At 42.9% G+C, this 23,513-nt stretch overlaps 4 protein-coding genes across 8 annotated transcripts; 2 read left to right on the forward strand and 2 right to left on the reverse strand.

The window, feature by feature from the left end:
- LOC143378991 (male-specific lethal 1 homolog) lies at positions 1–6,571 on the forward strand. Its single transcript, XM_076831212.1, has 4 exons — positions 1–1,243; positions 2,091–2,839; positions 4,130–4,348; positions 4,419–6,571. The coding sequence occupies exons 1-4, from the start codon at positions 188–190 to the stop codon at positions 4,507–4,509; spliced, it is 2,115 nt and encodes a 704-aa protein (XP_076687327.1). The 5' UTR covers positions 1–187; the 3' UTR covers positions 4,510–6,571.
- A 149-nt stretch (positions 6,572–6,720) lies between these two features.
- LOC143378993 (actin, clone 403) lies at positions 6,721–10,278 on the reverse strand. Its single transcript, XM_076831218.1, has 4 exons — positions 9,584–10,278; positions 8,904–9,282; positions 8,517–8,752; positions 6,721–8,033 (listed from the first exon to the last, which is right to left on the reverse strand). Exons 1-4 carry the CDS (start codon positions 9,707–9,709, stop codon positions 7,644–7,646), a joined length of 1,131 nt encoding a protein of 376 aa, XP_076687333.1. The 5' UTR covers positions 9,710–10,278; the 3' UTR covers positions 6,721–7,643.
- Positions 10,279–10,510: 232 nt separating this feature from the next.
- On the reverse strand, positions 10,511–14,810 carry Gcn5 (Gcn5 acetyltransferase). Of its 4 annotated transcripts, none has more exons than XM_076831210.1 (6): positions 14,313–14,810; positions 14,121–14,166; positions 13,061–14,038; positions 12,418–12,978; positions 11,621–12,345; positions 10,511–11,550 (listed from the first exon to the last, which is right to left on the reverse strand). In XM_076831210.1, the coding sequence occupies exons 3-6, from the start codon at positions 14,029–14,031 to the stop codon at positions 11,357–11,359; spliced, it is 2,451 nt and encodes an 816-aa protein (XP_076687325.1). In that variant the 5' UTR covers positions 14,032–14,038; positions 14,121–14,166; positions 14,313–14,810; the 3' UTR covers positions 10,511–11,356. The 4 variants fall into 4 exon arrangements, with proteins under 4 accessions (XP_076687325.1, XP_076687323.1, XP_076687326.1 ...); XM_076831208.1 differs by having other exon boundaries at positions 14,256–14,810; XM_076831211.1 differs by lacking the exon at positions 14,121–14,166.
- Positions 14,811–16,907: 2,097 nt separating this feature from the next.
- On the forward strand, positions 16,908–23,459 carry Stc (nuclear transcription factor, X-box binding stc). 2 transcript variants are annotated; one of them, XM_076806869.1, is made up of 10 exons: positions 16,908–17,212; positions 17,457–19,049; positions 19,126–19,299; positions 19,368–19,757; positions 19,922–20,203; positions 20,284–20,574; positions 20,992–21,455; positions 21,527–22,057; positions 22,126–22,232; positions 22,534–23,459. In XM_076806869.1, the coding sequence occupies exons 2-10, from the start codon at positions 17,504–17,506 to the stop codon at positions 22,625–22,627; spliced, it is 3,879 nt and encodes a 1,292-aa protein (XP_076662984.1). In that variant the 5' UTR covers positions 16,908–17,212; positions 17,457–17,503; the 3' UTR covers positions 22,628–23,459. The 2 variants fall into 2 exon arrangements, with proteins under 2 accessions (XP_076662984.1, XP_076662983.1); XM_076806868.1 differs by having other exon boundaries at positions 16,908–19,049.
- The last annotated feature ends 54 nt before the right edge of the window (positions 23,460–23,513 follow it).

Here is a 23,513-nt window from a genome sequence, read left to right on the forward strand (position 1 = left end):
GACAGGTGAAAGGGGGTGTGATGATATGTGACGAGGACGCGGAGCGGCGGTGAGGCCGAACATCGTCGGTGAACGGCATTGTCAAGAACTCAGGACGCTTAATGTGCGCGGTGCGGGCGCGTGGCACGCTCGAGGCGGCCACAAATGAAGAAGAGGGAAGCCACGGCGAGGGCGGTAGAGAGGGAAGATGTCGAGTGGCTCGGCCCCGAAGCTCGTGAACGGTGAGAACAGGAAGGAGAACGTTGTTCACGGGTACGAGCACGGGGACAGGAAGGAGGACGAGAGCGGCGCTGCTGGCAGCACTGCCTCCTCCATAGTTGTTCTCGCTGGTAGTGCTGGTAACGCTGCTGCTATTGTCGCTGGTGCTGGCACTACTGCGTCTAGTGCCGCTAGTAACGCCGGCAGCGACGATGATAATGGCGGTAACGGCCGCCCGGCTGATAGTAGTGGTAACGGTGACAGCGGCAGTAACAGCGGTTGCTGTGTTACCGGCCTGACCGCCGGGGGCGTCGTCGACAGCGTGGAGTTTCGCGACGTAAACTCCGAGCCCGAGACACCGGAGGAGGATCACGAGGCGTTCGACGAGCAAGCGGAGGACGGAGACGAGCTGAGCGACACCGAGTATCGCGTACCGTGCACGGGGACGTGCTGCGTCGAGGCGCCTATCGTCCTCAGCCTCGCCGCTGCCAGCAACGCCGCGGACGCGACCAGCACGGCCGCCAGCATAATCGAGCACGACGATCGAACGACAGCGGCCGTCTCTGCCGCCGCCTGCTACGAGGACGACGAGGAAGAGGACCGCGAGGAGGAGGACGACAGCAACATGGTCGCGGCGATGAACGAGCACCTGTCCACCACGTCGGCCACCAGTGGCGTACGGAGCAACACGGCCTCAACGGCCAGCGGCGCTGGCAATCCCGTCGCCAATCAGAACAACAGTTGCCCCCGCAATGAGTTCGAGAATGTCGACGAGGATGGCAAGCCGGCCGCTGGTATACTCAGCTTCCCCTGTGACTTCGATCACATGTACGCGAGCATGACAGACGGCGGTGCGCCCGCTACCGCCACCTCCACGCTCGGCGTCAGCCCCCTTCGCGGCAACGAGCCGCGCCAGAACGACCTGACCGAGGTGAAACACCTCAAGGAACTGTTGCTCCTCCACCTCGATCTGATACAGCAGCAATCGGAGCAGATCGTCACTAAGGACAAACTGCTGGCGGCACTTCGACAGGAGAACGAAACGGTACTCTTTTCACTGTCCCCACTCGAAAGACCCGTCGCTCTTCTATCGTTATCTAGCCACTTAGATCCGCCCCGGCTCCTCGATTATCGTTTATCCGCGGCCGCGTCAAACACGTCCCGCGGAACGCCTAGTCCAAAACACCCGCGCTTATGCTCGCACGTCAGAACCTCTACCCCTCCTCCTCCTCCTCCCCTCGGCCGCTCTGTTTTCCCGGTTTTTGTTTCCTGTCCCTGTCATTGGTCGCCGGAGCTGTGAAGGTCAGGCGAAACGTCGACGCCAGGTGGCGCGGCTGCGCGAGGAGTCGGCACCTTCGAAACGAGAAGCACGTTACACGTTCTGCGTGATTCTCGCGCGCGTTCCACCTCGGCGAGAACGTTCGTTCTGGGAAATGGGAGGACTTTTGAAAGGATCGAGCAGTTTCAGGCGACTCGAATGATAACCGCGGTCGTCGATGCTGCGCATTTCTCCGATATACGTGCCCGAATAATTTCGCTGGCGATAATGCCTGGGATACGGAGGGAAACCAGAGCCCGACCGACCTATCGTTTGTTGACAGTAAATAAAGACGTTTAATTGAGTACCGTAGATCCCGCAAGATAGCTTACCTCTTCAACACTCGGGCCGAGGAGCCATTCTCTCCGCGACGGTCATAGGTTTCATTGTAATTACATCTTTGGAGTACTTAACGGTCAGTTTTACATAGTCGAGCTCGTACGTGCGATTGAGTCTTGTGGCGTTCGACGGCTCCCGTCGAACGTTAATCCTGTCGCGGATGATTCTGGCGAGCGTACGATTAAGGACGTGCAGCGGCGCATTTCTATTCGTCCCTTTGTGTTTCTACTTGTAGCTGAAGCTGCGTTTGGAGCGTATGGACAGGCGTGTGAATCTGCAGAAATTACGATCGGAGAGTAACGAGAATTCCATCGCGTCGGAGCACGCGGGGGCGTGCTCGCCTCCGAGCATCAATTCTGTAAACGTGCCATCGACCAGTGACATTCATAGGAACGTTCAGCCTGAGAACAATAACTCTCAGTACAATGAAAGCTTTAAGATACGTTTGAATACCAGCGGTGGCGTTACCACTGTCAAACAGGAGCCGAACGATAGCCAAGGCAAGCACGAGACGAAAATAGAAGCTGGTAGTGATATTAGATTAGAGTGGGAGGAGAAGAAGAAGAGGAGATCGGACCCGATACCGTTGTCCGGCGGAAGTAAGAGGAAAAGGGGCATCTCGTGTTCGTCGACGATCAGCAACGAGACCACCTCGACGGTACAGGATAAGGCGCTAACCCACGAGCCCGGCAGGAGAGGAGACAGGAAGGGGAAACTGCTGGCGAAGAAGGAATCTATCCTCGCGACGGAGGAGCATTATTACACAGCTGTAGGAGATCCTAATTATACGTTAAGTTTAAAGGAACCTAGTCCGGTGGAAAGTGACACCTCCTTGGAAGTTCCGAATTGGAGAGTAAAGATATATACGAGCTGTTATACGATGGAGGGGACTGAAAATTTAGACGATGAAATTTTTAACAAGAGGCATTTAAAATTGGAGAACGACGAGAGGCGAAGGAAAAGATGGGATGTACAGAGGATAAGGTTCGTATCGCTTTCGCTGGTAATATTTTCTTTTATTGTACCGTTAAGGGGTCATTCTGGCCTTTTTTTTTGTCACTAGGGAAGATCCTGAACCCGGATATTCAAAACATTCTGAAACTTTGTGAATATGTTGGGAATTTCCCCGTGATTACAGCCCAATTTTTGTTTGCTGCCCAAATTCGCTCAAAGGTATATTTGACCTCTGAAAATCCGGATATTTTCCGATTTTGTGTTATAACTCGTGAACTGCAAAATAATTTTTTTTACCAAATGGTAGATCTAATTAAGAGAAGTAACTTTTGTCGTGAAACTTGTTTTCTATCTCTTACAGTTTGCGAGTTATAACACAAAATCGGAAAATAACCGAATTTTCAGGGGTTAATTTCACCCTCTTCGAGTAAATTTGGGCAGCAAACAAAAATTGCGTTGCAATCGGCAGGACATCCCCTACATATTCACAAAGTTTCAGAATTTTTTGAATTTTCGGGTTCGGGATCTTCCCTTGTCAGTGAATACAATGAATAACAATGTCAAACGTTTTTTTTTTTTTTCATTTATTAAGGTACTTGTAATGTATATGGAACAATTTTTTAAATACATTTTTAATTGTGTTTTTTCGACGTAGGGAGTGATTTCAGCACACAGACTCATCTGAAATAAAAAAACCATACTGATTCTTAATCATTACGGGCGGTATTCTCAGTCGTTGCCTATTCTTAAGACGATCTTAAGAATAAGCAACGACTGAGAATACCGCCCTATGAGTACTGCTATCGCAGGTGCCAGAATTAGCCACGTAAGTCAAAATTCAACAAAATTGCGCGCATTCAAACTTCAAGTTTCGAAATTTTCCATTCTCACTTGAAGTTTGATTTCAACAAAATTGCGCGCATTCAAACTTCAAGTTTAAAAATTTTCCATTCTTACTTGAAGTTTGAATGCGCGCAATTTTGTTAAATTTTGACTTGCGTGGCTAATTCTAACACCTGCGATAGCGGTACTCATAATGATTAAGAATCAGTTTGGTTTTTTTGTTTCAGATGAGTCTGTGAGCTGAAATCACTCCCGCCGTCTTTTCAAAGGCGCGATTTTTAACTCCAGACAACATTGAAAAAACACAATTACAAGTAGCTTATTAAATGAAAAAAAAAGTTTGACATTGTTATTCGTTGTATTCACTGAGAAAAAAAAGTCTGAATGTTGCCGAATTTTGCGGCGTGGTTACCAGAATGATCCCTTAATAGCCGACTGTTGTTCGGGTGGTAATGAATGATGAAATTTCTCTCTCAGAGAGCAGAGACACATCGAGAAGTTGAAACAGAGACAAGAGCGTCAGAATCACCAAGCAACGTGTTACAATACCAATCACACAGGACCCTGCCCCTCAGCGGTCGAAGAAGAGTCTGTGTCGTCGTTATGGCCTGACCTAGAACAAATACAAAGTCTTCAAGTGGATCCCCAATTACCTGTTACTGCATTTGGTGCTCCTATTCCTAGTTTTACTCCAAGGTAAATAGAAACGTAAATAATGCACAGCAGGCCTGTATTGTATTAATTGCCTACGATTTTGTAATTGCAGCGAATTTTCTCTGCCTTGGTCAAACATGTCGCGATCGAGCAGTCGGCGTCCTAAACGATCAACAGGCAGAAGAAAAGCCACTAGGAGATAAACTTTTACAACAGTGGACAGGACTATCTTTTGTCTTATAATTTTTAATCTTCGTCATAGAGACTTGCTCCCTTACACCTCCGTCTGTTCTCTTTTCTAAAACCGTATTCTTTTTACTACGCAAAATAGGGGCACCAAAGATATTTTTATTACCTTTTTTAAAATATAATTCTGGAAAGATGACCGCAACCGATAGGAGTACCTACCACTACTTCACTTCTCTCTCTCTCTCTATCTCTCTCTTTTTTTTTATTTTCTACGTATTCTTCGATAGAGTGTTTATTCGTCTCCGAAATCTCGTCAGAAATCGCCGATCTTACGATTCGTTGAAATCGTTGGGGGATCATTTTATTCGTGCAACTGTGTATATTCTCGCAATTTGATAAGAATGTTGTCCATTTATTTGATTTTAATTAGTATTTATTATTTATATCTATGAAATCTCATTCGGGATCGTACAAATTATGATAATCAACTTGAACATTCAAATCAAATGCATTTTCTTTCTTGCAATGAATTGTACAAAGATCGAAATCCAATTGACACGGAATACAGTGAAGCTTCTTTGTAAAAGATTAATATCGTGCTCGAACGAGCGATAATAATCCGTTTCGAACTCTTCGTAGCCCCTTTTCTTTCGTCTCGAATTGATACAGAGGAAAAAAATATTCGTACCTACGGAATTGTCTCGTAACTACTTCCAAAAAAAAAAATATCAGGGGTACAAATGTATTTATTGTATTACATATTTATTGTTAAGGACTAGAATACTCTTCAACGGTGAAAATATGTAGTTAATAGAGTAAATCCTACAGCCGGACCAGCTCGAAAACCACATTGGATCAAGCTCCCATTCATTTCCTTCAACACTGCACTCGGAGTACAGTTCCGAGCGTATCGCAGATCCTGTAGAAAATTTCTGCTTCTAGAGGTAACGGTAATAAATTTGATCCACTGTGGTTTTCAACGGTCCATCATGTTTTCATTGCAATCTATTCCGATAAGTATCTCATGCGTCCATTGATAAATTATCTCAGCTATGTTGCACCATCTGCGGACCATTTTTGTAGCATAATTAAACGTAAAATGTGTAACTATCTGTGGGAGATTTCAAAACACCTCTAGACACAGCCGTTGTCTTCCTGAAACGCCGAAGATCCATCGAATGAATTTTGCTGCGCGTCTTCGGTGATCCGACGTTTCAGATAATCATGCGAAGATAACGCGGAAGATTTGTCGGAAGTAATCGAAGCCCGGAGCTACTGCGAAAATTGTAAAAATGAATCTGACGGGTCTAATTTAAAAACTAAATGTGCGATAGCGTTTTAAACTGTGGCTATTTGAAACGTATATTTTCGTGACTCCTGCTCCGAGGCGCTGCTCTCGGGGTACGAGTTTGGCAGAGAGCGATATGTAACGAGGTTCGGAGAACCACTTGTTTTAACGTGGTAAAGATATGTATTACGAGTTGAGGGAACACATTCATCCTGGTGAATTAACGTAAAACAACATAACGTACATGTATCGGCCATGTTGAAATCATAAACCAGTTATGCAGGAGATTTATATAGGTATCATTTGTAATTTTACCGTTTTTTATTAAACAGTTGAAAAGAGAAGGAAAAGGGGTTACGATTACAAAATGAGCTTCGGAGATCGCTTTCTTAATTGGACAATTAAGAATTATCGAACGATCTGTCTCTTCGAGAATTGCTAAAAAAAAGTCACGCTTTACGGTTTTCTACGATTCGACCGGTTCTCCAGGAACTTTGCGATTTATTTTACACCGTGTTCTATTCCTTTTTCTTTCTTCCTTTTTTGCTTTTGCAAATTTTACCGTTGCACGTAACTGCAATTCTTAACCGAAAAATTTTGCTAGAGCGCACCGGCCGCGCGCGTTTAGTTGTATCACCTCTATTTTATAATCGACAGATGCGACGAGGTACTCGATTCAACCGTCCATGAAAAGTATCAGAGTTTCATGAACCGAAATGCTCGACAATTGAGACACGGCGAACATAGTGATTAGAAACTTGTAAATAAAGAAACATCTTTCCAATTAAGCGTCAGTTTTCGTTCACACGATTTTATTTAGGGCGAATCAAGCGACCATATTTTTTTTACATTAAAGGAAATAGGCGCGCGTAGCATCTCGCACGGATATTTTCAAAAGGATAGCGCGGTAAACGGTTTACGTTCGTAATTCGTTCGGACCGAAATTTCGTTAATTCGATTTCCCGTCTCTTCGAAGATTCTTTCAAAATGACAAGTTCATTCCTCGTTACACTTTCAATTTCCAGCGACGTTATTTTATTTAAGCCCACCTTAGACTAAAAGGTAGAAGTTACCAAAAATGGATAGATACTGGATATCAGTACGTGTCCATTTTTTTTTACAAATTACCAACATTTCAGCACACTTTGGAATTAACGAGATTTCGACCGCCTATGTGTAACAAATAACTTACAGGATCTGTATACATATATGTGTATACGTCTATGTATTCAGTGTGTATATATATTTATACTGTATAACACACAGACGCAGGTATAAATGGATGTATATGTATCCTACTTGATTGGATCGATATACGCATACCTTATAACGACACATTGTATATATCGGTCTATATCATGTAATATATGCGGGAATATATCTATTATATTATGTACTATATATAAATACTATACTATATAATATAATACATATATCGTTGCTGTGCATACAGGTTGTTCCAGAACGTATCCCGAAACCCTACAAACCTTCGCTTCCTAACGTCGGCGTTAACGATGCGAGCGTTCGCTTGAAACGGACCCTTGCATTCTTAACCTCTATCAGGCGCTTTTAGTCGCTTCGAATCGATCGGAACAGGCGACTCGATCTCAGGGTCCAGTCGCGGCTTACGGAACGCCCTGTGCGCAAAGCAAGCTACACTTTAGAATTAAGAGATATTGAATAAATAAGATTATTTCGTACAAATGAATGCCTCGATAAATGCCAATGATCAAGCACCCCGAAATATGAAGACCGAGAGTACTCTTGATAAGCGTACGATGTAACCTTGCAATAGAAGGAGTATTGCAAGCCGATATTTTTGGAACCGTGCGTTTCTGTTTCCGGGATTTATGTTTACGATTAGAAGCACTTTCTGTGGACGATGGACGGCCCCGACTCGTCGTACTCCTGCTTCGAGATCCACATCTGCTGGAAGGTGCTCAGGCTGGCCAAGATCGAGCCGCCGATCCAGACCGAGTACTTCCTCTCCGGCGGCGCGATTATCTTGATCTTCATCGTGGACGGTGCCAGTGCCGTTATTTCCTTCTGCATCCTGTCCGCGATACCCGGATACATGGTGGTGCCACCGGACAGCACGGAGTTCGCGTACAAGTCCTTGCGGATATCGACGTCGCACTTCATGATCGAATTGTAGGTGGTCTCGTGGATCCCGCAAGACTCCATGCCGAGGAAGCTCGGCTGGAACATCGCTTCTGGGCAACGGAAGCGCTCGTTACCGATGGTGATCACCTAAAATCCAACCGTTCATTTACGCTACTCCGTGTACCGTGAGATTCATCGGCAGGAAATGAAATCCCGTAATCGCGATTATTCCCTCGGCCGGAAAATTATTCGATCCTCGAGCCCGAATTTGCAATTTTTATAATTGGTTCCTTGGATCCTGAGATGTTTTTGAGGCTTTAATCTTAATCGCCATGGAAATTGTTCTTTCGGTAAGAAATCTTTAAATTCGCAATTTTCACACCTGTCTTTTGTTTCGAACTGACGAGATTGTTTCTTTGAAGCTTTCAAGGGACAATTTAATCGCCGTGGAAATTACTTTTTAGGTAAAAAAATTTGTCGATCTTTAGATTTGTCATTTTTACACCTTTTGAACTGACGAGGTTGTTACCTACGTTGAAGATTTCAGGAGGGACAATTCGATAGCGGAACAGATTGCTAGTTTGGTTTCAAGGAGGTTTTACAGATAAAGATTTGAATTATTATAATTACTTGTCCGTCGGGTAGCTCGTAGCTCTTTTCCAGCGCGCTGGAGCCAGCAGCGGTGGCCATTTCTTGCTGGAAGTCCAAGGCGACGTAGCACAGTTTTTCCTTAATGTCCCGAACGATTTCACGCTCGGCGGTGGTCGTGAAGGAGTACCCCCTTTCGGTTAAGATCTTCATGAGATAGTCTGTTAAATCCCGACCGGCCAGGTCCATACGCAGGATTGCGTGCGGCAATGCGTACCCTAGATCGAGGAGGAACAATGTTATCATCCTTTCGACACATCTCCTTTCTCAAGCGTTTCAATACTGTTAAATCTCGTGTCAAGAAATATTACGGCGCTGTAACTTCCAAGAAGCATTTCATCGATTTGTGTGTAAGAAGATGGCGCGTACCCTCGTAAATCGGCACAGTGTGGGAAACTCCGTCACCGCTATCTAGCACGATGCCCGTGGTGCGCCCTGAAGCGTAAAGCGATAACACGGCCTGTATAGCAACGTACATCGCCGGGGAATTAAACGTCTCGAACATGATCTGCGTCATTTTCTCCCGATTCGCTTTAGGGTTCAAGGGCGCCTCCGTTAGAAGGACAGGGTGCTCCTCGGGAGCAATCCTGAGCTCGTTGTAGAACGTGTGGTGCCATATCTTCTCCATATCGTCCCAGTTCGTCACAATCCCATGCTCGATCGGGTATTTCACCGTTAACACTCCCCTCTTGCTCTGGGCCTCATCTCCCACGTAACTGTCTTTCTGACCCATGCCAACCATGATTCCCTGTGCAAGTTTTTGTAGAGCTTTTGTAAGGAGGTATCTCAAGCGAATTAGTATCGTAAATATATGCGGCATTTAAACTGCTATCTGTTAACTCAAACTCGACTATTACTGCAGCTCCAATGTCAACGTACAGTCTACTGTCAGGTAAAAGAGTCCTCTGCGAGTTTTATTTTACGCAAGAAATTGAATCTCGCACCATCCGAGTACTTTGTAATTAATTTCAGTGTGCTAGCCCAAGGCGTACGAGAGATTAGCTATCGCTAATCCCCGTGAGAAGATAGAGGCAATAAATTTGCTTTACCTGGTATCGAGGCCTCCCAACGATGGAAGGGAACACCGCACGTGGGGCGTCATCCCCTGCGAATCCTGCTTTGCACATCCCCGACCCATTGTCGACTACTAAGGCAGCTACGTCGTCGTCGCACATTTTAAGATAGAGATATCTGCTCGTTGTATGCGAAAGGAAATTCAGTTTACTTGTCGGAAGGAACAAGTAATTTTTTTTTTTTGACTAGATTTTGTACTATCTTAACAGTGCGTTGACTCCTCTAATATTGTTCCAGCGGAGAGGATGGAGCAGCTTTATATCTAGTCCCCCTCTTCTTCCACCTCCGCACATCCATGCCTGTATTTTAAGCAGCTCCTTATACCTCGGCGAACTGACATACGTTTCAGTTAACGTAATTGCTTCTAATACACTTAAGATCTCGAAAACCTTTCATCGACCTCTGTCAAACGTGCGAAACCTTCCCGTAGTACTTAGCACGTCCTTCTCTTTTTTTTTATATTCCTATGATGTAGTTCAGACGACGGGAAGTTTAACGCAGGCGTTAGGTAATTACAGTTGTATAAATTACTGCACGGAATTCATGGAGTTCGTATAACAGTACTAATATTGCACCTAATACAGAAGTTAAGGCGTATAGCTTATGAGGGGATTTAATTGGTTTTTAAGGTATGCCAATTAAGAGAATCTTATTGCAGTGCATACGCACACGGCTCGCATTAACTAGAGCATATAATGTATTTCCTTGTCTCCTCGAATACATTGAATCCTCTTAACCGAATGCAATTTAGACCGCCAGTATACTTCGTTTATATTTAAGATCGCGTAAATCCTGCTTATTAACGAAAGTGAAAACCAGCTTCCCAAGAGTTCGTTGAACGCAAATGAATTTGTTACAGAAATTATGGGATGCAATGTGTTACAGGATCACGGGAGGAAACGTTTCTAGAGGGAAAATATCTTATTTATTATATAAACATTTATATACAGCTAATTGACAACGGTGAATTTAAAAAATTCTCTTCGTTCCCTAATCGCGACTTGACTTTATACTTCAACTAAGAATATAATCTTTCGTAAAGGAATCGCGATAACGAAAAATCCTTCTCGTGTTTTTAATAGTTTAGGAACTATTTTAAGCGGGAATATAATCTTGTTTTGTTAGTAGAATTTAGTGATATGTGTACAATGAGTTTTCCATTGAAATTATCGAGCACTCCTCTTATTTACGCGCGAATGGCAGAGTTCTGTGAAACGGAACATTGTCGCAATGTTTGCTTCGATTTAAATTTCTTTTATTCCGGTTATATAAGTTAATGTCGCCTCCATATTTACAGAAAATGGAAGTTTCAGTTTGCTAAGTCTCTCGGAATTAACGCATTTTAGGAACTCGCTGTTCCGTAGAATGACCGCCATGCAAAGCCTCATTATAATCGGTGTAATACATTCCTTAATTAACTGTTCGACTAATCCTTATAATTAGGCCGTGAAATTAAGTACCTAGTTTGGGTTTAATTTGCTGTATATCCTATTTCCAAACCGTTCCTTTTTTTCGAGTGGAGAAAAATGAAAAAAAGAATCGGATGCATTAAATACCGTACTCGCAATTACAGAGTTACGTATCTTCGGCTGCGATTCTATGCAGTAGCATACGGATACAAATAAATATTTCCACGGTCGCATACTCATTCGTGTCCGAAGCTGATTTCCTCCAAAAATGTACAGACCCTAGTGTCCTATATTTACAAACAGTTCCGATTAACACGCCTCCTCCTGGCGTAGCGAATTTTATTTGTCCCAAAGTCCGATCTCCTTCATTCTGGTTTGGAAATATTTCTCCAAGGCGTTGGCGCAGCGGTAATATTCGGTGTCAGGGCTGTTGTACAGGCGACAGTTGGTGAATATCCGTGTCATGTCCGCGATAAATAGTCTCCTCGTAACGTAGTACCGCGCTTTCAATCGGTCAGTCATAGTTTTCAGGTCTGAAAAGTAGAAATCGAGTCACATGGCTTCGTTCCGCGCAACTGTGATTCGAGTCTCGGCTGTACTCACCCATAGGATATTTGATATGGTCGTAATAATCAGGAACGTCATTCTTGTCTACGGGTTTCAAAAACGGCCACGCTGTGCTATGATTCTTTACGCTGTTCAAGACATTCTTCAAAGCATTGTACAGAGAATCAGTAATATCCAAGCACGCCTCCATTGGCTCCGGCCCTTGCGTCCCTTTCGCTACTCCCCTCGTTCTTGTCTGAGCGTAACTCTTCCAGCCAGTCTCGCGGATGCCTGGAATAGACTCGACAGGGATTCCTCTGACGCCTTCTTTGAAGCACGTCAATCCGGGGTGCACCTTTTGTATCTCCTGCTGCCTCTGATGAATCAGCTTCTTAATAATCTCCTTCTGCTTTCGTATGACAGCCGTGAACTCCGTGTACACGATCTTGGCATTCAGCTCGCAGTGCATCAGCGTCGCACCTTCGTAGTCCTTAATGTACCCTTGATGCATCGACCGCGGCAATTTAATGTCTTTACTGAACCCTTGCTTCTTAAAGTATCCGATCGCGAATTCGTCAGCGAACGTAAGGAAGTGCAATATGTTGTTCTTTATGTGGTAATCCTTCAGCATGTTCATCAAATGGGTACCGTAGCCTTTGACCTGCTCTTGACTCGTAACAGCGCAGAATACTATCTCTGTGAAACCTTGCGTGGGAAACATACGGAAGCAGATGCCACCGATCGGTCGACCATCTTTTATCAGAGCTAGCGTCTTGTGCTTCCTATAAGTACAACATTGGTAAAATTACACAGCGGAGGCAACTGCTGCGTGGAAGATGAGCAATTCTACTTACGGGTCGAAGACTAGTTGAGATATGTACTCCTTCGGCATTCTGGGCAGCTGGTGGCTGAACACATTGTGCAGTCCGATCAACCAAAGCATTGTCTGCTTAGAAACTGGCTGTGTCAAACTGTTCCCAACAACGTGGAACTCTATGATCTTCTTACTCTCCTCGATCTTCGCAGTCTCGTCGCGTGGGACATTCGGTGGGAATACTGCGTCGGGCCCGCACATGTAATTAGGATCGTTGATAGTAGCCACGATTTCAGCGACAGTCTCCTCCGGTAGATCCTCAAAAACCTCTTCGTTCTTTCTCCTTTTCACATCCGAACGGCCCTCGGAGTGCGATCTCTTCTCATGAATCTTCTTAATCCCGGGACTGATATTAATCGTCGTATAATTGTCTCTGTCATTCGGCGTAACCGTGACTTTCTCAAATTCCCCTGCCCTTCTCCCCTGATTCGCCTTCGATTCCAAAGCGGTTTGTAGATAAGTAGGAGGCACTTGCTTGAACTCGGGATCCCAGATCGGTGAATTGTCCGAGTAGATCTCTGCTTCTAACATCGAAAGGAATCTTCAATCAGAGTAATATTTTAATGCGTTAAACAACAAAGTGATGTAATAGGAAGAACAGCTAAGGAAAAGGGTTGGCATACTTGGGAAAATGCGTCAAGACTATCACTCTCTTCTCCGGTGCTAATTTGTCTCGCTCGCTGTGACATTTATCCAACAATTGCCTGGACACCGGTTTGAAAACGGCTTGGACAAACGTTCGCCCAAAGACTAAGGACGTATCGTAATGCGGCAAAGAGTCGCAGAACGCTGGTATGTGGCAGAAGACCAGCCATCGCGTATGATTAATTTTGTAAGCAGGAGCGTCCTCCGCGCTGATCGTACCTCTCCTGGCACTAAGCGGATCGAAGTTCCAGTGATTCAAACAGTGCAGGAACATCTTCGCCATATCGCACATAGCTTGCATGTCCCTTTGAGGCAAGTGACCGTATTTGTACGCGACAAAGTTCATCACCGCCTTCGCTATCGAGGGTCTCTCGAACGGCGGCTGCCCCAAAGGGCCTTCTATCGTAGGCTTAGTTATAGACTGTATACATTTCCTCAGTAGCTTGTACAGATAGAAGTAGACTTTCTTCGTATCAGGATCTTCTTCCTTCTGCAAACCTAGGAAGATATTGTCGGCGTCTATGACCATGCACAATAATTTATTGATTTCGTCCTCGGACTGATTAGTCAGATGCGAGACGTGGTTCTCCAAAACGTGCGTGCAGCTTTTGCAGGGATCGAAGAAATTTATAACAGGCTGCTGCGTATCGGTTTTGGGCGATTTGGTCAGCAGCTGCGGATTCTTCCATCCGATGCACTTGCATTCTTCGACTTTACACGCGCTGTAAGTAGCGATCTTGAGTATCTTCTTCATTTGCGGTAGATTCAACATTTGCTGCTTCCGCTGCTGTATCCTCTGAAGATTGTTTTGCCGGCTGCTTGGCTCCTGAGGCCTGGCGGTGGTGGGTTCCCTACTATTGCCTGCATTCTGCGACGTGCTGGTCACTGGTTGACCACCTTCCTCTGCGGGTTGCGGCGGTGCGTTGCGGGTTACCTCTTCACTGGACATGTTTTCGCTAGAAATTAAAGAGCCACTTACCATTGACGCGTAAAATCGTTGAACTGAAATTAAGGTTTAAGAGTAGAAGCACTCTTTACCATATTTGGGTATCTGTTGGATTTAAATCTGGTTTCTGTGCGAACGCTATTAAAGAGAAGAACATAGATTTATACGAGCAAGCATTTTATCTTTATTAAATGTATGTTAAGAGTACAATGCTGTGTTAAACTTACATTACAAGTAATACACTTTAAACGTTAAAATTACGTCTAATAATAACACTCTAATACCTTCGACGGCGAAACGTCAAGCGGATAGTTTCATAAAATCAGAAGGAGGGATCATGAAACAAATGTCACATTTGTGTGTTATACAGTCTATACCAATTGTTTACAAACTCGCGAACATGTACAAGAAATATACAAGATGCATTTGCTAAAATGCATTGAACGCTTCTGCGCGAAGAATTTAGCGCCATCTACTTTATGAATAGGAAATCTCGCTCTTTTACTGCCACTAGGGAATTAAAGTACTGTCTCGAACCTGGCCAGCCTTCTCATTCATTCCCCACTATAGCAGGGAAAGTATTGTCTCTGCCTTTTTCTAATTATGTAGGGCGAATTCCACTTACGTCCAAATCGTCCGTGATTTTCATTAAGCTAGGTTTTCCTGTACGCGAATGGACGCATCGTCAAAAATTTCAAAGTCGATTTTCTCGAAAATGAAACGCGATATGGAAAAAAGTTACTCTTTCTTTTCGACTTATAACAAGTAAATGAGTCGAGAAAAAGGAACAAAATTTTTTGATATTGCGCTTCGTTTTCGAGAAAACTGACTAATTATTACAGTTGTATACCATTATATACTACATGTATATTAAGAATTTGCTAATAATTTTAAAATAGTATATATAAACTAATCACAAGAATTAAAAAAAATAATACATAAATCTGTATTTTCATTGATATCATATTTAATATACGTAATTTAACAATAATTCGAACATTTATTATTAAAATATTTCCTTATATTTATAATCCAAAAGAATCAAAACCTAGTCTATATATATTATCAATAACATTTTGGGATGCTGCTGCTATATTTTGAGCTCCACTTGTTCCTGATTGATTATCAACAGACATTCTTGCAGCAATTATACTTTTATAATCTTCATGTTCAATTATTCCTCTTAGTCGATCAAGCCTTTCTTTCAGATCTATTTTAACTTTGTATCATTTTGTAATATTCTCATAAACAGTATTGTCTTTCAGCATTTACCTGTTCATCAGCTTCATTTTGTTCTTATCTTATGTTTTCAATTTCTTTATGTAGTTCTTGTTGTCTTCTTTTTCTAATTAAGTTCTTCAACTATATTTTCTGATTCAGATGGGTTAGGCCCAATTACGCTTGGTATAGTAGTTCCAGTGACAATTTTTCCACTTAATATTCCTACAATTTTATTCATCCTGTTTATTTTGCCTTTCTTTGAATGTGTGCTAAAGACTTATCGATATAATAGTTTATTAAAATATTGCTATTTAAGAGAACTAATACTTCGTTTTTAATTTAATCTATAACATCCTAATTATTCATGCAACTTAATTTTATTATGTACATAAAAATATTTATCTTCTTTTTTTATGAATACATTTTTATGAATTTTGTACTTTTGTTTTGTCTCATTTTGATAATTAGATGAAAATTAACCTTTAATTCTTCCAAGTACGGATTGTTTTTTCTGTGTAATATTTTCTTTTTTCATTAAAACTTCTTCATCTTGTTTTTTCTCTACATTATGCCAATCTTGAATATCTAAAGTATCGTGAAAAATATTATTTTCATAATGAAAATTTTCTTTTTGTTGCTCGGTGAGCAGATTTTTCAAAACATCTTTATTTACAGTTATTAAATTCACGAAATAATTTATTTGCTCCAGATCAATTTTTATTTCTTCATCATATATTCCATCTCTTTTAGCTTCTTGACGTATTTCATAACTTTCGTTCAACATTGCTTTTTCTTCTTCACATCGACGAATATAAGTATCATGTACTTTCTTTCGAAAATTAGCAATTTTTCCTTTAATTTTCTTTCTACGAATCTCTTCAGTTTCCATGATTAAATCAATATTTCATTTCTACGCAATTTGTTGACGATTTCACTGACAATCACTGACAATGACTGACAATCACTGACGAGTTCCAGCCATTCCAACCACTTCTAACTTCCAATTAGCGATGAAGATCTTTATTTTTTTGTTGGATCGATCTAAGATCGATCTTTCACCGATCTTTTTTAATTCCGATCTAACAAGGATCGATCCTCTTTTCCTTAGGAGCGGTTAGAACAAAAATGGAATTTTATGCGTAGAAAAGGACTAACCAATCACAAAGTACATACGGAGGGTTCAACAGCCAATCAGTGTGAGCCATTAGCATTAAAACCTGCTTAAGCATTTGCTTAAGAATAAGTAGCGACTATGAACACCGGCCTTATTGGCATTTTCTTATTTCCGCTACGCAATCTGGTGGCGAAAATTAAAGCAGTCTAATCGGGTTAGCTGTTACATGTAATTGGCAGTATTGGGAATTTCGACTGCTTGATGATCGATTTTGTAAAATTTAACAGACTATTTAATGACAAAAACATTATTGCACTGTTTCAATATTTGTGTGACACCAGTCCTGTAACGCGATTGACCCGCTTACAGAGCTTACTTTAGTAGATGGCGCTCTCACAGTATTTCCCAATAGCTCAACGGCTAAAATACGTAACAAGCTATACCAACCGGGAGAAAGTATAGCATCAAATGTTTCTAGATCGAACGTGCAAGCCGGTGTAAGCCAATAATTTACCCGCCGCTACAGCGCGGAAACACGCCACTGCCAGGCAACTGATTCAGGCTTTTGATGTGAAAACACGTCACTGCCAGGCAATGAGTTAATACCGAACAAGATTCTAGTCCTCTCTTCTCGAGTAGGATTAATCTTCAATACATATTATTTTCTACAAAGTGTGTTTGCAAAATTAATACATTCCCATATCGATTTTAAACATAACTTCCGCTACAGTTTCCAACGATCGTTCGATTTTATGTCTGACGAAATTCCCACTGAAATCAGCCTCGTAGAAAGCTCCATGGATTTTTAAACCGCATCCCAGACTCGTAGCGAGTGCGAACTGGTTCCTCGTAACGTACCTATCTACTTTCTGATACGTGTTCGTTACAAGTCACGAGTGGAAGATTTCTCATATTCCATCGTATTGTGCAACGCCTTTCCTTTTATTGGGATATATCTCCCGTACTGTACAATTTATAATATTCTCGTACTTTTAAGATCGGACAGACCTTCGGACGTGTAAGCAAGTTAACCATATTTTCGCTCGCATGAAACTGCACGAGACTTGCTAATCGAACTTCTTGTAACCGCCAGGAACGGAGAAAGTAGACGCGAAAGACACTTGCGAAGTTGGAGGAATTATGGCCACTTGGGATGGTTCTTATTCTGGGCCGGAGGATCAAAATTATTACATGTACTCCGACCAAAGTGTTTCTGGTCCGGCAGCAGGGAACTGGCCGTACTTTCCCAACAATGTAAATAATGATTATTTAAGAAGCAATCGAGAGTTTTACGGGCAAGAGGATGCCGCGTTCGACCAGAACTGCCCGAGCACTTTCTATCGGGGGAGCACGAACGTCGCGGCGAACCTGCTGCCTGCGAGCAATAATTATCAGGAGCATTTAACGAGCGCTGCTGGTAGCTCTCAAATGCCGAATAACGTGGAGTACTTTCCAACTGCAGTCAATCCTCAACGGGGCTATGCCCCCGCAGATTATTGGAGGAATGATTACGATTCGAAAACGACTAAGAGTAGGCATAATTTCCAGAGGAAAACGGACGAAGGTGCGGCCAGTGGTAAGAGGCAGTCGAGCTTGCACGCTATGGCTGAGGAGTTCATTCCGAGCAGCACCAAAGTGGATGACGGGAAGCCCGAAGCGCAATATGTGAATGCTCCTTCGTCGATAGATAGCACGGACTCCCATGTCAGGAATACGAAGTTGTTTCCTAGAGCATCGGACAAATATTCGTCGCACGATGTAAACAAGTACGAAAGGAAGTATGATAATAAAAGAAACGCGAATTACAAGCCCAAAGAGGGACACCAGGATCAATTCCACAAAAGAAACGCGTATAGAATCTCTTATCAGCAACAGGGCAGGGGTTCTAATAAATTCCAAGGGAATAAGTATTACACTAGCAAGCATTATTCGGATAAATCGCAAGTAGATGCCAAAGACGCCGGTTCGGCTGCTTCGGGCAGGGATATGGCGGATAATGATAATGCTTGTAACGACGAAGAAGCTTCTGTGCCGAATGTAAATGCAGAAGAAGCTTCTGTGGGTATGAATGTGAAGTATCCAAGTAGAAGCAGGAGATTACCGAACGAGAATAGCACTTACAAAGGTAGCACTGCTGTGAAAGAGGACAGCGTACAAGCTAACGGATCAAAACAGAGTAGTAATCAATTCGGCTATTATAATTCCGGTCCCAAGCAAGCGTATAATCATCGTAAGAATCCAAGGACGTACCCGTACAGCGATAGGCACAACAGAGAGGAGACTGGTTACAGAGAGAAAAGGCGTAATTATCAGGGGTATAACGGGACTTGGGAGAACTCTAGCAAAGAAGATAACTCCGAAGCGAAAGAGCAGGTGCACGGTCAGGACGATCGTAACGAGTCTAGGAATCCTTCCGGCGTCGGAATCGACGATACGAGTTTAGGAAACTCGCTGGAAGTTAGACTCGGAGCGAAGGAGACGAAAGAGAAGAGGTATAACTATCAAGGGCATAATGGATTTAGGGAGCAGAATAAGGGAGATAGGACTGAAGCTTTCAAGGAGAAAGATAGAAGCAAGAGTTACGTATTCGAGAACAAAGAAAGGGGAAACGAGAATTGGAGGAACAAGAGAGAGATTAACGAGAGGAGTATTCAGAAGCGGGGACAGAATAAGAAGCCTTCGATTGGTAAGCGCGTAGTTTGAGCAGGGCTGAAATGTTGTATGCTTCTGTGATAATATTGTTTCATTTAATCGCTGTTTAGATGATGACGCGAGCCAGAGGGAGAGATTAACGGACCAATTGAATAGAGGCCAGCTGGAATGTTTAGTGTGCTGCGAGTACATCAGGGAGCTCAATTATACTTGGTCTTGTTCCAATTGCCATCATGTTTTGCATCTGAAATGCGTGAAGAAATGGGCCAAATCATCGCAGGCGGGTGAGTAGAGGCATCGGAAGCAGTCCGACGTCGCGTTTATCAATAATTACGAATAATTTCCTTTTTAGAGAATGGTTGGAGGTGTCCCGCGTGTAGGAATGTGTGCTTAACGATCCCGGAGGATTACCTTTGCTTCTGTGGTAAGACGGTAGCGCCTGAATGGAATCGTAGAGACGTTGCGCACTCTTGTGGCGAAGTCTGCGGTAGAACATTATCGAAAGACACCTGCCCTCATAGGTGTACTCTCCTGTGCCATCCAGGGCCTTGCCCGCAATGCACAGCGATGGTGGCACGGTACTGCGGTTGTGGCAAAACATCGCAAACGGTGCAGTGTTGCACTCGTAAATTATTACAGTGCGATGCTGTATGCGGTAAGGATCTGAATTGCGGCGAGCATAAATGCGAAAGCACGTGCCATCATGGAGAATGCGCGAATTGTGAAAAGACGATAGAGCAAGGTATGAGAATGTTAGCGTAATCTAAGGGTGTCCCAGAATTGAGGGACAGTCCGGAACATGCAATATCCTGATGCAATGCTCCGGATTGTCCCGAAATTCTGGGACACCCTGTATAACTCAATTCTGCGGAGTAACCGTATGCCTAATCATAAATCCAATTTTAGCGTGTTACTGCGGTAAAAACAAAAGGGAAGTAACATGCCAGAAAAATGTCCCACTCGTGTACTCGTGCGAGACTACTTGCGATAAACTGTTAGAGTGCGGTAATCATACCTGCGCGAAGTTGTGCCACGCAGATTCCTGCGAGTCTTGCTCTCTGACGCCGCAGAAAATTACAACCTGCTGTTGCGGGCAAACGCCGTTAACAGAGGACAGGCAGACGTGTTTAGATCCGGTTCCTGTCTGCGACAAGATATGCTCTAAGAATCTAAAGTGTGGTCAACCTAGTAAGTACCGCGAAGCTAACGCGCAACATTCATTCGGTGAAATGTGGTCGAGATTGGAAACTAAGCGCGCTCTTTTGTAGATGATCCTCACAAGTGCAAGGCGAAGTGTCATCACGGTGAATGTCCTGTTTGCGATCTGACCACTGACGTTAAGTGCCGTTGCGGGAACATGGACAGAGAATTGGACTGTAAAGACTTAACGACGAAAGCCGATGATGCCAGGTGTGAAAAAAGATGCATAAAGAAGAGGTCCTGCGGCAAGCACAGATGTAATCAATTGTGCTGTATAGAGGTGGAACATATTTGCCCTTTGGTGTGCTCCAAGACTTTGAGCTGCGGTAGACATAAGTGCGAGCAAAGTTGTCATAAAGGTATCGTACTATGTTGTATGTGCAGGGGCGGATTTGGAGATTTGGCGCCCCTAGGCTAACAAGCGTCTACTGCTTTTCCTGCGAAATACTATCAAATATTTTAATTTAAAAGAGTCGAGACAATTTCAAAATTAATTCGATATGACTACTCACATACGAGTTATTGCTAACTCGCTGTATGAAAAAGAAGTGAATCCCTTTTAAAGTTGTCTCAAGCATCTGTGATTAAACTTTTCCCAATTTCTTGCTCTCTAACATTTTCCGCTCTTCAAATTTTGCCACTCCCCAAAATTTGTCGCTCCTCAAAATTTGCCGCCCTAGGCTGCAACCTACTTAGCCTAAACACAAATCCGCCTCTGTGTGATATTTAATCGATGCAAAGAATATAAAAACACTTGAACTGTTACGTTAACGCAGGAAGGTGTCAGCCCTGTTGGCGCAGTAGTTTCGACGAGCTCTACTGCGAATGTGGAGCCGCCGTGATAGTTCCTCCAGTTCCCTGCGGCACCAGAAGACCTGTCTGCGACAGGCCCTGCTCTCGCCAGCACTCTTGCGGGCACGAAGTATTGCACAATTGTCACAGCGAAGCTACTTGCCCTCCTTGCACCGTTCTTACTCAGAGATGGTGTCATGGCAAGCACGAGCTGCGGAAAGCAGTGCCATGTTACGTTACCGAAATTTCATGTGGTTTACCATGTAACAAGCCTATATCGTGCGGACGACATAAGTGTATCACTATTTGCCACTCTGGACCGTGCGAGAAGCCAGGACACCAGTGCACTCAACCGTGCGCCACCCCGAGGGAGATGTGTGGACATATCTGTGCTGCCCCGTGTCACGAAGGCAAATGTCCAGACACACCGTGCAAGGAAATGGTGAAGGTAATTAATCGAATTACACGATCGATGCTTCTTTGCTTTTGTAGTGTCCTCATATTAAATTGATTGGCTAGGTCACCTGCCAATGCGGACACAGGACTATGTCCCGGGTTTGTGCAGAGAATTCGAAAGAGTATCAGAGGATAGCGAGCTGCATATTAGCCAGTAAAATGGCCGATATGCAACTGGGTCATTCTGTGAATTTGGAAGAAGTCTTCGGTCAAGGGGCGAAGAAGCAGAATCAACTGAAGACTCTGGAATGCAACGACGAGTGCAAGATAATAGAACGTAATAGGAAATTGGCGCTGGGTCTGCAAATCGTGAATCCGGACTTGAGTGCGAAATTGATGCCTAGATACAGTGATTTCATGAAACAGTGGGCTAAGAAGGACCCGCACTTCTGCCAGATGGTGCACGAGAAGCTGACAGAGCTGGTTCAGCTGGCAAAGACCTCGAAGCAGAAGTCACGCAGCTATTCTTTTGATAGTATGAACAAGGATAAGCGTCATTTAATTCATGAGTCCTGCGAGCATTTTGGTTGCGAGAGTCAAGCGTACGATCAAGAGCCAAAGAGGAATGTTGTTGCCACTGCCGTGAAGAATAAGGTAGGTGTTCAGTAATATCGAATCGCGTTACATTCCTTAATTTGTATATTTACATAATTTCGTTACAGTGCTGGTTGCCAAGCTATAGTCTGTTAGAAATTGTACAGAGAGAAAATGGTCAGAGGAAAGTTCCAGGCCCGATGCTGAGTACCACGAAACCCAATGGATCCGTAAAGTAAATATCTCGTGGAGAAAATTGAAAAGCGAAGCCTTCGATATCAGAATTGGGCATTAGTCGAATAAAAAATTATTCGTTATTCTCGAATAACTTCATTTTATTCGAAATTTTTATTCGAAAATTATTCGAAATTTTTATCCGAAGATTATTCGAAATTTTATCCAAAGATTATTCGAAACTTTTATTCGAAATTTTTATTCAAAGATCATTCAAATAATGCCCAACTCTGTTCGATACTCTCTACAAAATGTACTGGCGGTCCTGTCTTTCTGCTTAGTTGACAATCTTCTTCTTTCAGGACGATATTATCACTGCCTCCAAAAAAGAACCAAATACAATCAAGCACAAAGATGCCAGAACCAGAAATAGATTATTTTGATTATCAAGGGTAATATTGTTATCTGTGTACCGTGTACAGTGTAAGTAATGTGAATGATATATAGTTATTACCATAATTCGGGAGGACATGTTATACGAGTACAATCGATCGGTGAAACTTTTAATAATTCTTACGCGTAGAATGTGGATGCTTGTGTGATATTATATTCGAGTTGTTTAAGCGATTCATGAAACACGAGTGTATAGAAATTGTGGAATTAGAAAATAACAAGGACGAGGGTTATTAATCTATGGAGCTTCTTCATTGTAGTTTAATAGTGTGGTCTCTCTGTTTACTGTTATATATAGGGGTATGCGAGTAATTGATTTATTCGAGCATTTGAATTTTCCGAGCTACTTGAAATCGACGAACTGTTTAAAAAAAAGCTCGCTATTTGAAAAACTGCAGACAAATTTTCAACTAAAAAATTCTCGAATTATTCAAAATTACTTCTTAGACTTTGTTAAACTAGTATTTGCTAGTAAATACATAAATAATCGAGTAATTCGTGTAATTCGAATATTACGAGTAACTCGAAAGTTAATATTCGAGTAATTCGACAATTTTTTAGTTGAAAATCTATCTCCAAGTAACTCAAAGTCTCACGAAGACTTGAATATTTGACCCCTTTGAGTTTTTCAAGTATCTCGCATTTTTTTCAAATATCTCGAAAAATTCCGGATACTCGCACACCCCTAATTATAGATAACAGCACAGCGCTTTCTCATTTCGCGAATGTTCCTTCGCTGGAGGCTTTAGAGAAACTGAGGCGAAGCAATGTAATCGATGTATCTGGGCAGATGTTAAACGAGATTGTAATCATAATAAGAAACAACAGCTCGAGACTTATGACACTTTATTGTGTTCATACTTTTCCTTTTCACATTTGTTCATCTTCA

The sequence above is a fragment of the Andrena cerasifolii genome, chromosome 2 (genome assembly GCF_050908995.1).
Source record: "Andrena cerasifolii isolate SP2316 chromosome 2, iyAndCera1_principal, whole genome shotgun sequence".
Taxonomy (NCBI): domain Eukaryota; kingdom Metazoa; phylum Arthropoda; class Insecta; order Hymenoptera; family Andrenidae; genus Andrena; species Andrena cerasifolii.

What these genes read in the sequence shown, in the direction of transcription:
- Gcn5 (XM_076831207.1), bottom strand. Translation starts at nt 14,064, where the DNA reads ATGGTAAGTGGCTCTTTAATTTCTAGCGAAAACATGTCCAGTGAAGAG. An exon ending in TCTCAACTAGTCTTCGACCC is followed by an intron (nt 12,346 to 12,417) that starts GTAAGTAGAATT and finishes TTGTACTTATAG; the next exon opens with GAAGCACAAGACGCTAGCTC. An exon ending in CCATATCAAATATCCTATGG is followed by an intron (nt 11,551 to 11,620) that starts GTGAGTACAGCC and finishes TCTACTTTTCAG; the next exon opens with ACCTGAAAACTATGACTGAC.
- Stc (XM_076806868.1), top strand. Translation starts at nt 17,504, where the DNA reads ATGGCCACTTGGGATGGTTCTTATTCTGGGCCGGAGGATCAAAATTAT. An exon ending in TGAAAAGACGATAGAGCAAG is followed by an intron (nt 19,758 to 19,921) that starts GTATGAGAATGT and finishes ATCCAATTTTAG; the next exon opens with CGTGTTACTGCGGTAAAAAC. An exon ending in AAACCCAATGGATCCGTAAA is followed by an intron (nt 22,233 to 22,533) that starts GTAAATATCTCG and finishes TTCTTCTTTCAG; the next exon opens with GACGATATTATCACTGCCTC.
- LOC143378991 (XM_076831212.1), top strand. Translation starts at nt 188, where the DNA reads ATGTCGAGTGGCTCGGCCCCGAAGCTCGTGAACGGTGAGAACAGGAAG. An exon ending in TTCGACAGGAGAACGAAACG is followed by an intron (nt 1,244 to 2,090) that starts GTACTCTTTTCA and finishes TTCTACTTGTAG; the next exon opens with CTGAAGCTGCGTTTGGAGCG. An exon ending in ATTCCTAGTTTTACTCCAAG is followed by an intron (nt 4,349 to 4,418) that starts GTAAATAGAAAC and finishes TTGTAATTGCAG; the next exon opens with CGAATTTTCTCTGCCTTGGT.
- LOC143378993 (XM_076831218.1), bottom strand. Translation starts at nt 9,709, where the DNA reads ATGTGCGACGACGACGTAGCTGCCTTAGTAGTCGACAATGGGTCGGGG. An exon ending in TTGGGAGGCCTCGATACCAG is followed by an intron (nt 9,283 to 9,583) that starts GTAAAGCAAATT and finishes AAACTTGCACAG; the next exon opens with GGAATCATGGTTGGCATGGG. An exon ending in ACGAGCTACCCGACGGACAA is followed by an intron (nt 8,034 to 8,516) that starts GTAATTATAATA and finishes GTTGGATTTTAG; the next exon opens with GTGATCACCATCGGTAACGA.